The sequence below is a fragment of the Hemibagrus wyckioides genome, linkage group LG26 (genome assembly GCF_019097595.1).
Source record: "Hemibagrus wyckioides isolate EC202008001 linkage group LG26, SWU_Hwy_1.0, whole genome shotgun sequence".
Classification (NCBI taxonomy): Eukaryota; Metazoa; Chordata; class Actinopteri; order Siluriformes; family Bagridae; genus Hemibagrus; species Hemibagrus wyckioides.
Genome location: NC_080735.1, coordinates 7,847,933 through 7,860,673, shown reverse-complemented (window position 1 = coordinate 7,860,673; position 12,741 = coordinate 7,847,933). Strand labels below are relative to the sequence as shown.

Sequence of the window (12,741 nt, the reverse complement as noted above, 5' to 3'; positions counted from 1 at the left end):
AGGCCTCCGCATCCCAGGATCGTGCTCAATCTTTACAGCTGAAGCCCGTGCTCTTCTCCTAGAGCTGGAATACATAGAAAATACTAAACCAAAACACTCACTTATCCTCACCGACTCCAGATCATACCTCCTGGCACTGGAATCCATAAAGACAGATCATCCCATCATTGTCAGCATCTTGGATAAACTAAACCTTTTAAGGGGCCAGAATCTGGACACCATGTTTTGCGGCATCCCAGGTCACATGGGCATTTCTGGAAATGAACAAGCAGACAACTCTGCGAACAGAGCTCTTAATGAAGAACTAACCAGATGCCAAATCCCTACATCAGATCTAAGACCTATACTGAATTCTTACACCACAAATAAGTGGCGAGCGGAATGGGACAACTACCCCCACAACAAATTACACGAAATTAACCCTACTATCCACAGGAGACCAATCCTTCAAGTAGACTTGACCAAACAGTGTACACAAGGTGCCGCATTGGCCACACGAGACTCACCCATGGCCACCTGCTAAAAGGGGAAGAACCACCACTATGTCAAGCCTGCAAAATACCTACATCAATAATACACATTCTACTCCACTGCCCTGCCCTGAGCTCTATAAGGCAGAAATTTTATTCAGAAGACACTTTAGGAAATATCTTCAAGACAGCTCCACCGTACAAGATTCTGAACGTCTTAACAAGCATAAACCTCAAAAAACTCTTCTTGCCATCTTGCACATCACTGTAGCCCTATCTATTGAATATCACCCTATGTTTTAACTACATTCAAACTTTTGCCATAATATAGCCATTGAAGCTAACATGGCATTAAAAAATCAATCAAATCAAAATCCTTGGACGACTTTTGATAGATGCTGACCACTGCAGACCGGGAACACCCCGCAAGAGCTGCAGTTTTGGAGACGCTCTGATCCAGTGGTCTGTCCATCACAATTTGGCCCTTCTTCAAACTCACTCATCCTTACACTTGTCCATTTTTCCTGCTTCTAACACATCAACTTTTTTGGACAAAATGTTCACTTGCTGCCTGATATATCCCACCCACTAACAGGTGGCACTATAGCTAATAATCAGACAATCAGTGTTTTTCACTATGCCTGGTCGGTGAATATCTTCACAGGAACCAGTGTTGGCTTCTGTTGAACAGCACGGTGTATCCTGGTGTATGAATAAGTCTGTTTGCCAAATGATTAAATGTTCTTGCAAATATTTCCTTATGGTTTATTATTTGGGAAAAAAAGATGTCCCTGTGGCTTATGGAGATTTTTATGTCTTGCTCAGAACAATACACTTTGTTTCCACAGGACGTGGTGTCAGTGGTAATGCTGTCCCTGCCCTGCGGCTGGCTGTGCACACTGGTTGGACTGCCTCCTATGTTTGGCTACATAGTTTGCGGGATACTTCTTGGTCCCTCAGGGCTTAACAGCATTAAGGTAATTTGCATGCAGTCATATTTTCAGAGCATTATTCCTGTTTATACTCACTGTTTGTTGAATTCAACCCCCACCCCTTAGTGTTTGTACAGTATAAACCCTCATTCTCTCCGTTTCTGTCTCTAGTCCATGGTTCAGGTAGAGACGCTGGGGGAGCTGGGTGTGTTCTTCACACTCTTCGTAGTTGGCCTTGAGTTCTCTCCTGAGCGATTGCACAAGGTAAAAATAAATATCCATGTCCTGATGTGTCACACACACAAGCTCAACACAAGAATACTGGACCAACGTTTTAAATATAAACCCGGTGTAATGAAAACGACTGATGGCGTGAAAGCTTGATGTCCGAGATTCACGCGGGATCACGTGAAAATGTGTAGAAGCAAAAAAGAGACACACATTACTAGAAATATTTAATAATTAATTAATATTTAAATAAATAATAGAGATAAATATTTGACTATTAAAAGCTTTGAATTCTGATTAAAATGTAAACAGCACTGAATTCCTAGCATTTATTCATCTATTCATAGAAATATACTGTAGATTTTTTGATTTATTTATTTTTTTAATGTAAAGTAAATATGGAACATTTCAACTAAACCTGGTTTAATGAGAATTGCGGATGCTTTGAAAGCTTGATGCGAGATTCCCAAAGGATCACGTCTTGCGCTGGAAATGTGTGGAAGCAAGCGAATTTATAGCATTTACTCTTCTGTGTTTCACTCAGCTGACATACTCTTTTCTGGGCATTAACAAAAAATGTTAATAATAGTTAAATAATACTAATCATTAAATAAATATTTATTATTAAGTGGCTGATCATTTTAAACCATGGTTTGTTTTATTTATTTATTTTATCTTTTATTTTATTTTATTAAAGAATTTTTATGTTTAAATAGAAGTTTTGAAGGAATATATATTTCTGTGAATGGAAGTTTTTCTTCCTCCTTGGTGGTTTTATTCCAGTGCATTTTTAAATTCACATTTTCCAACACAAAAATTTAATATTATTTAAAGCCAGTTTGCAAAATTCACTTTTTTGCAAAAAAATAAAATAAAATAAAAGGACGTTAAACATCTAGGCTACCTGGAAAGTGTGGAATGAGAGAGAGCATGTGCTGACTGGCTCATATCATCACGTCAACACAACTTTGGGTTGTTTGGATGCTCGAGACATGATCCCTACTGAATATTTGTGGAATGAATTGAAGAATGTAGTCCACAAACTGCACAATCATAACAGTTTAAAGGAATGTAAATTATTAAGCTTGGAGGAGTGGAGCACGAGCACTCGAAGTGTTTCTAACTCGCTCAGTGCTGCTCCTCTCTTCTACACAAAGTATTCTACAAAAGTATTCATTGTTAGGACCCTGGTCATTTTGGAACCATTGTGGGGTTTTTTTTTTGATCATTTCTTTTGTTTAAATAGAATTATATATGTCCTAATAAACATGAGCTCAAAATATTACTAATTACCCATGCTGGTCTTTTCCTATATAATTCCCTATAGGGTGCCAATATTTCTAGAGGTCACTGTGTATGTGCTCGTGTTATGTGCAAGATTAAACTGTGCAGCTTTCACTAGTCTGTTCTTCTCTGAACTTATTTTGCTTTGTCTCTCGTCACACGTCACAACAGCCACAGTGCTTCTTCTTCATGCCCTTGACATGTGTTTAGAATAAAAGGTTGCACAAGTTTGCAAAGGTTTTGGGACACCCCTCCAAATCATTGAATTCAGGTGTTCCAGTCACTTCCATGGCCACAGTGTAAGGTATAAAATCAAGCACTTAGGCATGCAGACTGCTTCTACAAACATTTGTGAAAGAATGGGTTGCTCTCAGGAGCTCAGTGAATTCAAGCATGGTACCATGATAGGTTGCGATAAGTCCATTCGTGAAATTTCCTCACTACTAAATATTCCACAGTCAGCTGTTAATGGTATTATAACAAAGTGGAAGCAATTGGGAACAACAGTAACTCAGTCACGAAGTGTTAGGCCGCAGCTCGGGGTCAGCGCATGCTGAGGCGCACAGTGCTCTGAACTAGCCGCCTTTCTGCAGAGTCAGTAGCTACAGACCTCCAAACTTCGGGTGGCCTTCAGATTAGCTCAAGATCAGTGTGTAGAGAGCTTCATGGAATGGGTTTTCATGGCTGAGCAGCTGCATCTAGGCCTTACATCACCAAGTGCAATGCAAAGCGTCGGATGCAGTGGTGTAAACGTGTTCTCTGAAGTGACCAGTCATGCTTCTCTGTCTGGCAATCTGATGGACAAGTCTGGGTTTGGCGGTTGCTAGGAGAACGGTACTTGCCTGCCTGCATTGTGCCAAGTGTAAGGTTTAGTGGAGGGCGGGGTTATGGTGTGGTGGTGTTTTTCAGGGGTTGGGCTTGGCCCCTTAGATCCAATGAAAGGAACTCTTAATGCTTCAGCATACCAAGACATTTTGGACAATTTTATGCTTTGTGGGAACAGTTTGGGGAAGACCCCTTCCTGTTCCAACATGACTGTACACCAGTACACATAAAGACATGGATGAGTGAGTTTGGTGTGGAGGAACTTGACTGGCCTGCACAGAGTCCTGACCTCAACCTGATAGAACACCTTTGGGATGAATTAGAGCGGAGACTGCGAGCCAGACCTTCTCGTCCAGCATCAGTGCCTGACCTCACAAATGATCTTTTAGAGGAGTGGTCAGAAATTCCCATAAACACACTCCTAGACCATGTGGAAAGCTTTCCCAGAAGAGTTGAAGCCGTTATAGCTGCAAAAGGCGGGACAACTCTCTCTCTCTCTCTCTCTCTCTCTCTCTCTCTCTCTCTCTCTCTCTCTCTCTCTCTCTCTCTCTCTCTCTCTCTCTCTATATATATATATATATATATATATATATATATATATATATATATATAAATATATATATATATATATATATATATATAAATATATATATATAAATATATATAAATAAAATATAAAAAATACAGATTAAGAATGGGATGTCATTAAAGTTCATGCGCATGGCAGATGTCCAAAAACTTTTGGCAATATAGAGTGCATGTTGTGTAGTTAAGGTGAAATGTGAAATTTAGATGAAATGATTAGTGTTTAGAAGAAGTGTTGTATGTTACATAGTGGAACTGTAGAATATTCAGTTGTTTTTGTGTATTTAGTTGGACGTATAGTAATGTTGTGTCTTTAGCTTAGCCGTGTGTTTAGCTGAAATGTGTATTTAGATGAATGCTTAGTTGACATTTTGTGTGTTTAGTTGACTATTTGTCATTTGGAATATTTAGTTGCAATGTTGTGTAGTTAAGGGGAAATGTTGCTTAGGAAATGTTCAATATTCAGTTTATTTGTGTACTTAGCTGGACATTTAGTAATGTGCATCTTTAGCTGAACCGTGTATTTTGTTGTTTTGTGTTTGGTTGAGTATTAATTTGACATTTTGCATATTTAGTGGAAATCTTTATGTATTTGGATGAAGTGTGTATTTAACAGAAATGTGTATTTAATATAAATGTTGTGTATTTAACAGAAATGTTGTGTATTTAATTATACTTAGTTACGTACAGTATTTGGTAACTGAATTTCTTTCACACTGTCTTGCTCTTTCACGTTGATAACTAAAAGGTAATTTCAGTAATGACTGTAAAATTGTGAAAATAATAATAACATTTCTTTTCCATTCTGTGACAGTATACGAGTGTGTGTGTGTGTGTTAAATAATGTGGTGATAAACATTGAGATTTATCAGTCAGGATTTTACTGAATTCTCTCCTCCGTTCTTTTCTAATGTAGGTATGGAAGATCTCTGTCCAGGGCTCCAGCTACCTCAGCCTCCTGATGGTGGGGGCGGGGCTTCTTTGGGGAAAGGTCTTCAGACTCCACCCAATTCAGACTGTCTTCATTTCCAGCTGTCTGTCTCTGTCCAGCACTCCTCTCGTGTCACGCTTCCTTTCTGGCGGGTCCAGAGGGGATAAGGAAGGTACAGGACTGTGTGAAGGAAACAGAAGGAGAAATAAGACAGGTTCTTGTGTATTTAAAAAGGCCTTTGTGAGTGTATGTGTGTTGTGTTTGTGTGCAGGTGAACTGGATTATAGCAGTGTTTTACTGGGTATGCTGGTGATGCAGGATGTTCAGTTGAGCCTTTTCATCGCGATCATGCCAACTCTTATCCAGGCAGGAAGTGGAGGGAATGACAGGTAAATAAACATCCCTCATGCATGGTGATCTTTCAGATCTTCCTTAACCACATGGTGTCTGTACAGTACTGAAATCTGTGAACACTGTTCTGAAGAAACAAAAAAATGAAAATGGAATGGAAAATGAACCTAATTCAACAGGGATATCAGTGGAAAATGACTGTAAAGCTCCTGGTCTCTAGTCTCTAGACCCAACACATATTTGGTTTGAATGTGCTGCTGGATTTATTGATGAAGGGGTCATATAGGTCAGTTTTTTTTGCTACTGTGACAAGAAATTGATGGACTGAGGGGTGATGGGTGAGCGGTTTTATTTTTTATTGGCTTATATCATAAGCTTGGCAACAGCTTGGTTTAATTCAGTTTACACAGTACACACACACACACACACACACACACTCTCTCACACACACACACACACCAGTTCAGCCCACATGGTTTGTCCAGCATTTATTTCGAGCTGAGATGCTTCAGAAAATATGACGTCATTTCCAGTAACAGAAAAGTACGCTTACACAAAGTAAGCATTGACGCTTCCTAGTTTTTGTGAGATTTTTTTTAGGGAGCGAACTTTTCAGAGAGAGACAGACAGACAAACAAACAGAGAGGGATGTTGAGAGAGAGACAGACAGACAGACAGACAGACAGACACAGAGAGGGATGTTGAGAGAGATAGATACAGACAGAGAGGGGGATGGAAAAAAAAGTGATGCAGACAGACTCACTCTCAGAGAGAGAGACAGACAGAGAGGGATGTTGAGAGAGAGAGAGACAGACAGGCAGACACAGAGAGGGATGTTGAGAGAGAGAGAGACGGACAGACAGGCAGACACAGAGAGGGATGTTGAGAGAGAGACAGACAGGCAGACAGACAGACACAGATGTTGAGAGAGAGATACAACACGTAATAGTTAGAACCCAGACTTTTCTGGACTTGTCTCCTCTACACATACCACCTCTACTGAACATTTTTTGTAGAGCACACACACAGCTCCACTTTATTCATCATACCCACAGTGTTCTAACACCAATCTGCATTCATATACATACTCAATGTTTTCCAATATACTTTCTTCCCTTTTCCACCTGTATACAATATAAAATGCATATCAGATCTGCAGACCTTCCTGAACATAAATGCTTCCCTTTCGCAATAACTCATATTTTTAGGATTTTAAAATCGGATTGCTCCCAAAAGTGAAAAGATGGACGATATTTAAAGATTTTTCTGACTGTGACTCGGGGGGCATTGGACATTTTTTGGACAGTATCTGTCAGGCTGAATGGATTAGGATAACGTGAGTTTGGTTATGGTACACAGATTTCCAATAACCTTGATGTGATAGTGTCCCTGAGTCGTATTGTGAATAGTTATGTAACACTATGTTGCTCCCTCTCTCTCTCTCTTTCTTTCTCTCTCTCTCTTAGTCTGTCTGCATCACTCGTTTTCCATCTCCTTCTCTGTCTCTCTCTCTCTCAACATCCCTCTCTGTGTTTCTGTCTGCCTCTCTCTCGCTCTCTCGCACTCTCTCCCCATCCCTCTTTCTGTCTGTCTCTCTCTCTCTCTCTCTCTCTCTCTCTCTCTCTCTCTCTCTCTCTCAATCTATCGATCTATCTATCTATCGATCTATCTATCTATCTTTCTCTCTCTCACACACACAGGAGTACAAGGTCTTTCAAAATTCACTTATTCAGGCTAATAAGCAGTCTTAAGAAGTGTGAGGTCTTTGTGAAGCCACTTTAGTTTTGCACTGTAAAGCTGTAAGTGCTTGTTTAACACTTTATTTGGTGTGCAGTAGTCTGTGGGCTGCAGCAGCTGTTACACTTGGTCATGTGGGCTCTGAGATGTGGGCAGTGAATGTCAGCTCTGGCCGTTAATTGCAGTGTTTAGGAAATTGTTTCCAGGAGCGTGAACAACTCAGCCTGCTGTGGGTGAAAGCAAGAGTTCAGAAAATACAGAATAAGTCTTACTGCAGCAAACATCTGTTCTTATGGCATAAATAATAATAATAATAATTTATTTAAAAAGCCTAATTTATCACTCTTTTTTAAATTGAATAACTTGATTAATCGGTCGCTCGTGCTCTGTTGCAGCGCTCTGATTGGAGGATTGCGTGTACTGGTGCTGTTGGCTCAGATCATCGTCTCCTTCGCCGTGGTGCTGCTGATCTGCTGGCTCCTCAGGTCTCATCTGATTGGTCCGTTCTACAGAAAGCTCCACGCTGAGAGTAAAGGGAACAAAGAGATCCTTGTGCTGGGGACTGCAGCCTTTGTATTCCTAATGCTCACAGTGAGTGTTTGTCATTAGTCTGAGAAATGGATGTGGCTGTGCTGATGTTGTGTGCTGTAAAGAAAACCACTGGTTAATATGAACCAATAGACATAGACATTAGATTACAGAGTACAAAATATGTCCTGACATCCTAATATATTAATTTAGAAGATGAAGCCTTTAAATTGCTCACAGATTCATTACAGCACAGGGAAATTCTTTCTTCACATATCCCAGCTTTGGAAGTTGGGGTCAGAGTGCAGGGTCAGCCATAAAAACAGTGCCCCTTGAATAAGGGTTAAGGGTCTTGTTCAATGGTCCAGCAGTGGCAGCTTGGTGGTGCTGGGATTTCAACTAGAGCCCTAGCTTGCACATAGTACCATCTTCCAATCAACAACCCAGAGCCTTAACCACTTAAGCCACCAGTTGCCCCACTTGAGCCATCGATTGCCCCACTTTAGCCACCAATTGCCCTACTCGAGCCACCACTTGCACCACTCGAGCCACCACTTGCACCACTCGAGCCACCACTTGCACCACTCGAGCCACCACTTGCACCACTCGAGCCACCACTTGCACCACTCGAGCCACCAAGTACACCACTCGAGCTACCAATTGCACCACTCGAGCCACCACTTGCACCACTCGAACCATCATTGCACCACTCGAGCCACCAAGTACACCACTCGAGCTACCAATTGCACCACTTGAGCCATCACTTCCCCGATAGTGTTTATGTAACCCAGAGTTTATGTGGCTTTACCCCACACTGAACCGAATCCTGAATCCACTGATACTCTCTGATGATCCTTTTATTTGCCATCAGCCAGATTCTGCTCGTATTTATGTCACTGTTGAACTGATGTACTTTACCTCACGTAGCTTGAACTATGAAAACATAACAAATCAACACTTTTTAGGTAACAGATTTTCTGGAAGTTTCCATGGAGCTTGGCTGTTTCCTTGCAGGAGCACTCATCTCCTCACAGGGTCACATGATCACCAGCGAGGTCGTGACCTGCATTGAGCCGATCAGAGACTTCCTGGCGATTATTTTCTTTGCATCTATAGGTGAGTGGATTGATATACTATATTGCCAGAACTATTCGCTCACCCATCCAAATAATCAGAATCAGGTGTTCCAATCACTTCCATGGCCACAGGTGTATAAAATCAAGCACCTAGGCATGCAGACTGTTTTTACAAACATTTGTGAAAGAATGGGTCGCTCTCAGGAGCTCAGTGAATTCCAGCGTGGAACTGTGATAGGATGCCACCTGTGCAACAAATCCAGTCGTGAAATTTCCTCGCTCCTAAATATTCCACAGTCAACTGTCAGCTGTATTATAAGAACGTGGAAGTGTTTGGGAACGACAGCAACTCAGCCACGAAGTGGTAGGCCACGTAAACTGACGGAGCGGGGTCAGCGGATGCTGAGGCGCATAGTGCGAAGAGGTCGCCAACTTTCTGCAGAGTCAATCGCTACAGACCTCCAAACTTCATGTGGCCTTCAGATTATCTCAAGAACAGTGCGCAGAGAGCTTCATATAATGGGTTTCCATGGCCGAGCAGCTGCATCCAAGCCATACATCACCAAGTGCAATGCAAAGCGTCGGATGCAGTGGTGTAAAGCCCGCCGCCACTGGACTCTAGAGCAGTGGAGACGCGTTCTCTGGAGTGACAAATCGCGCTTCTCCATCTGGCAATCTGATGGACGAGTCTGGGTTTGGCGGTTGCCAGGAGAACGGTACTTGTCTGACTGCATTGTGCCAATTGTAAAGTTTGGTGGAGGGGGGATTATGGTGTGGGATTGTTTTTCAGGAGCTGGGCTTGGCCCCTTAGTTCCAGTGAAAGGAACTCTGAATGCTTCAGCATACCAAGACATTTTGGACAATTCCATGCTCCCAACTTTGTGGGAACAGTTTGGAGCTGGCCCCTTCCTCTTCCAACATGACTGTGCACCAGTGCACAAAGCAAGGTCCATAAAGACATGGATGACAGAGTCTGGTGTGGATGAACTTGACTGGCCTGCACAGAGTCCTGACCTCAACCCGATAGAACACCTTTGGGATGAATTAGAGCGGAGACTGAGAGCCAGGCCTTCTCGTCCAACATCAGTGTGTGACCTCACAAATGCACTTCTGGAAGAATGGTCAAAAATTCCCATAAACACACTCCTAAACCTTGTGGACAGCCTTCCCAGAAGAGTTGAAGCTGTTATAGCTGCAAAGGGTGGACCGACGTCATATTGAACCCTATGGATTAGGAATGGGATGTCACTAAAGTTCATATGCGAGTCAAGGCAGGTGAGCGAATACTTTTGGCAATATAGTGTATTTCACCTTCTGCTTATTGGTTGATTCTAGTACTTTTTATTTGTTTATAGTTACCTCCCATTATCTCTTGTTATAACAGTTTTATACAGTCTTTTCCTCACTTCCTCTGGGACAAAACCATGTGAACTCAGAATCTGTCAAACACAATATCGTCCATTATATCGACAATATCGTATCGTTTCATACAGGGCTGCATGTCTTCCCGACGTTTGTTCTGTACGAATTAACCATCCTACTGGTTTTGACCCTGTCAGTGGTGATCATGAAGGTAATAACCAACACATTTGTGCAACACTCATGCACTGAAAAACAATGAACATGCTTTAATATGTCAGATTTATGAACAAATATACAGTTATACGTACAGTTTTTATAAAAATGTTTCTCGACTGATGATTTCATTGCTTATATTAAATTTAAACATGTTTCTAATGACTAGATTGAATGATGTAGAGTGTGTGATCGATTAAAATAGTATTAATGTAAATCACATAGAACCAACACCTACCTCTTATTTCAGTCAGTTTGATGTTTTTTCCAGTATGATGGTTTTATACTACCTCTCACCTTCCGAGCCGTGTCTGAAAGATTTTTTTCTCTCATTCCACATTTTCCTGCTAAGTTCGTCATGGCAGTGCTGGTGCTGACTGCAATCCTTCCCCTGGGCTCCCGACACATCCGCTGGATTGTATCAGCCGGACTGGCGCAAGTCAGCGAGTTCTCCTTTGTCCTGGGCAGCCGAGCTCGCCGGGCCGGGATCATCTCAAGAGAGGTGAACCACCATTTTAATGCTATAGGATTGTAACTTTAACTCATATTAATGAGTGGCAGGTTATATGAAACCCAACATTGTTTAGATTTGTTCACCTGCTAGTTTCCACCCACCAGCCTGCTCTCCTCTGTCATTTGAGGGTGATTTATATTAACATATGTTTCCTCTGAGACACATGTAGCCAGCAGAATCCCTCTTTACAAACTGCTGCTCATGCTGTTTCACAGGACAGAGTAACACACTCCTCTTCCACATACGTGAACTCCTAGATGTCTGTGATTTGTCTAGAGACACTGTGATTGACGGGGAAGAGAGAGGACAGTCATTCCTCACACCCAGACAGCTCATCTTGCTTCCTTGACCACAATATCAGCTTTCAAGCTCACAGTCTCAACAGGGTTTTTTTCACTTCAGTGTGCCAAAAAAAAAGTGGAAGAAAGAAATTGCAGTTCGACTTGCCTAAGGAAGAAGCATAGATTGGCTTAGTGATTTAATTACAAGCATTTGGCAGACACCCTTATCCAGAGCAACTTGCAAATTATCTCATTTTTTAGATCAATTGAGGGTTAAGGGCTTGCTCAGAGGCCCAGCAGCAGCTTGGTGGACCTGTGATTTAAACTCGCAACCTTTTGATCAACCTGTAGTCCAACGCCTTAACCACAAAGCTCCCACATCCCCTTTAATGCCATGCTTACTAATTTTATGATGATTTCTGAACCTCCTTTAAAACCGTCTTTCCATTTTTCTTCTTCTTTTTCAGGTGTATCTTCTCGTACTGAGCGTCACAACATTAAGTCTGCTGCTAGCACCTGTGCTATGGAGAGCTGCGACTCTCAAATGCATCCCTCGGGTCGAGAAGAAACCGTCCACCTGACCCATACTCGACATGACGAGGCTCGCTCTTTACTCATATGGGAGATTGTTGTACTGTAAGGGTTGTAAGCCAAGGCACCTTTCGGCTTTGACGCAAAATTGGATCATTTTTGTGTCCCAAGCCCCCCCGCCCCCGAGACAAAGAGACTGCCACGGCCCACGTTTCTAATGAGGACCAGTGTATAAGCGTATTTCGAAAGCCTTATTCACGGAGCATAATTAGACAATAATGAAAAGAAATCGCACAATAAGTTGAGATGAGACTTGAATCTATTTATAGTTGCGACTTACTGTGTTTCCAGCTCTTTATTGCATCTATTTAAACTGTATTTATCCCTGTAGTTTTGCAAGCTGAAAGCCGTTCTGCTCGTATAAGGAAGTGCCTTGACGTCAGCTGATGTCAACAGATGTACCAAATAACTCCAGTGGGCGACGTACATACCAGTTTGTCTAGTTGCACCAGCCTTTGAAATCTCAACAGATTTTTGCATGTGTATACATTTGCACATTCTTATTGACTGTTATAAAGGTCAGTGGCGTTCTGGGCTGAAGTCACATTAGAGCAGGAAAAAAAAAAAAAAACAGCAAACACATTCCAGCGCTGTCATGTTTATTATTTCTGAAGTGACCACTGTTCGATGTGGCAATGTGTACTGTTCATGAGCATCCAATAAATGATTTTTTTGGGAGTCTGTAGGTGATGTGAAGGCCAGGGTTGACACTAATCAGATGAAGGAGGTGGCCATGTTGTCTTGTTAAACTATGCGCTGTAATTAGTAGAAATGGCTGATGTAAAGAGTACATAAATATGAGATTGTGTCATATTAAAAGGAATTATGATTTA

General features: G+C 41.7%; 1 protein-coding gene across 1 annotated transcript in view; it reads left to right on the top strand.

The window, feature by feature from the left end:
• tmco3 (transmembrane and coiled-coil domains 3) overlaps window positions 1-12,741 on the top strand; it is a 19,400-nt gene extending 6,659 nt beyond the window's left edge. Inside the window, exons 5-13 of the mRNA XM_058380343.1 lie at window positions 1,319-1,447; window positions 1,574-1,666; window positions 5,241-5,427; window positions 5,527-5,644; window positions 7,739-7,934; window positions 8,837-8,987; window positions 10,441-10,520; window positions 10,875-11,024; window positions 11,785-12,741. Coding sequence (XP_058236326.1) covers window positions 1,319-1,447; window positions 1,574-1,666; window positions 5,241-5,427; window positions 5,527-5,644; window positions 7,739-7,934; window positions 8,837-8,987; window positions 10,441-10,520; window positions 10,875-11,024; window positions 11,785-11,898 — 1,218 coding nt within the window. The 3' untranslated portion in view covers window positions 11,899-12,741. The remainder of the gene's footprint in view (window positions 1-1,318; window positions 1,448-1,573; window positions 1,667-5,240; window positions 5,428-5,526; window positions 5,645-7,738; window positions 7,935-8,836; window positions 8,988-10,440; window positions 10,521-10,874; window positions 11,025-11,784) is intronic.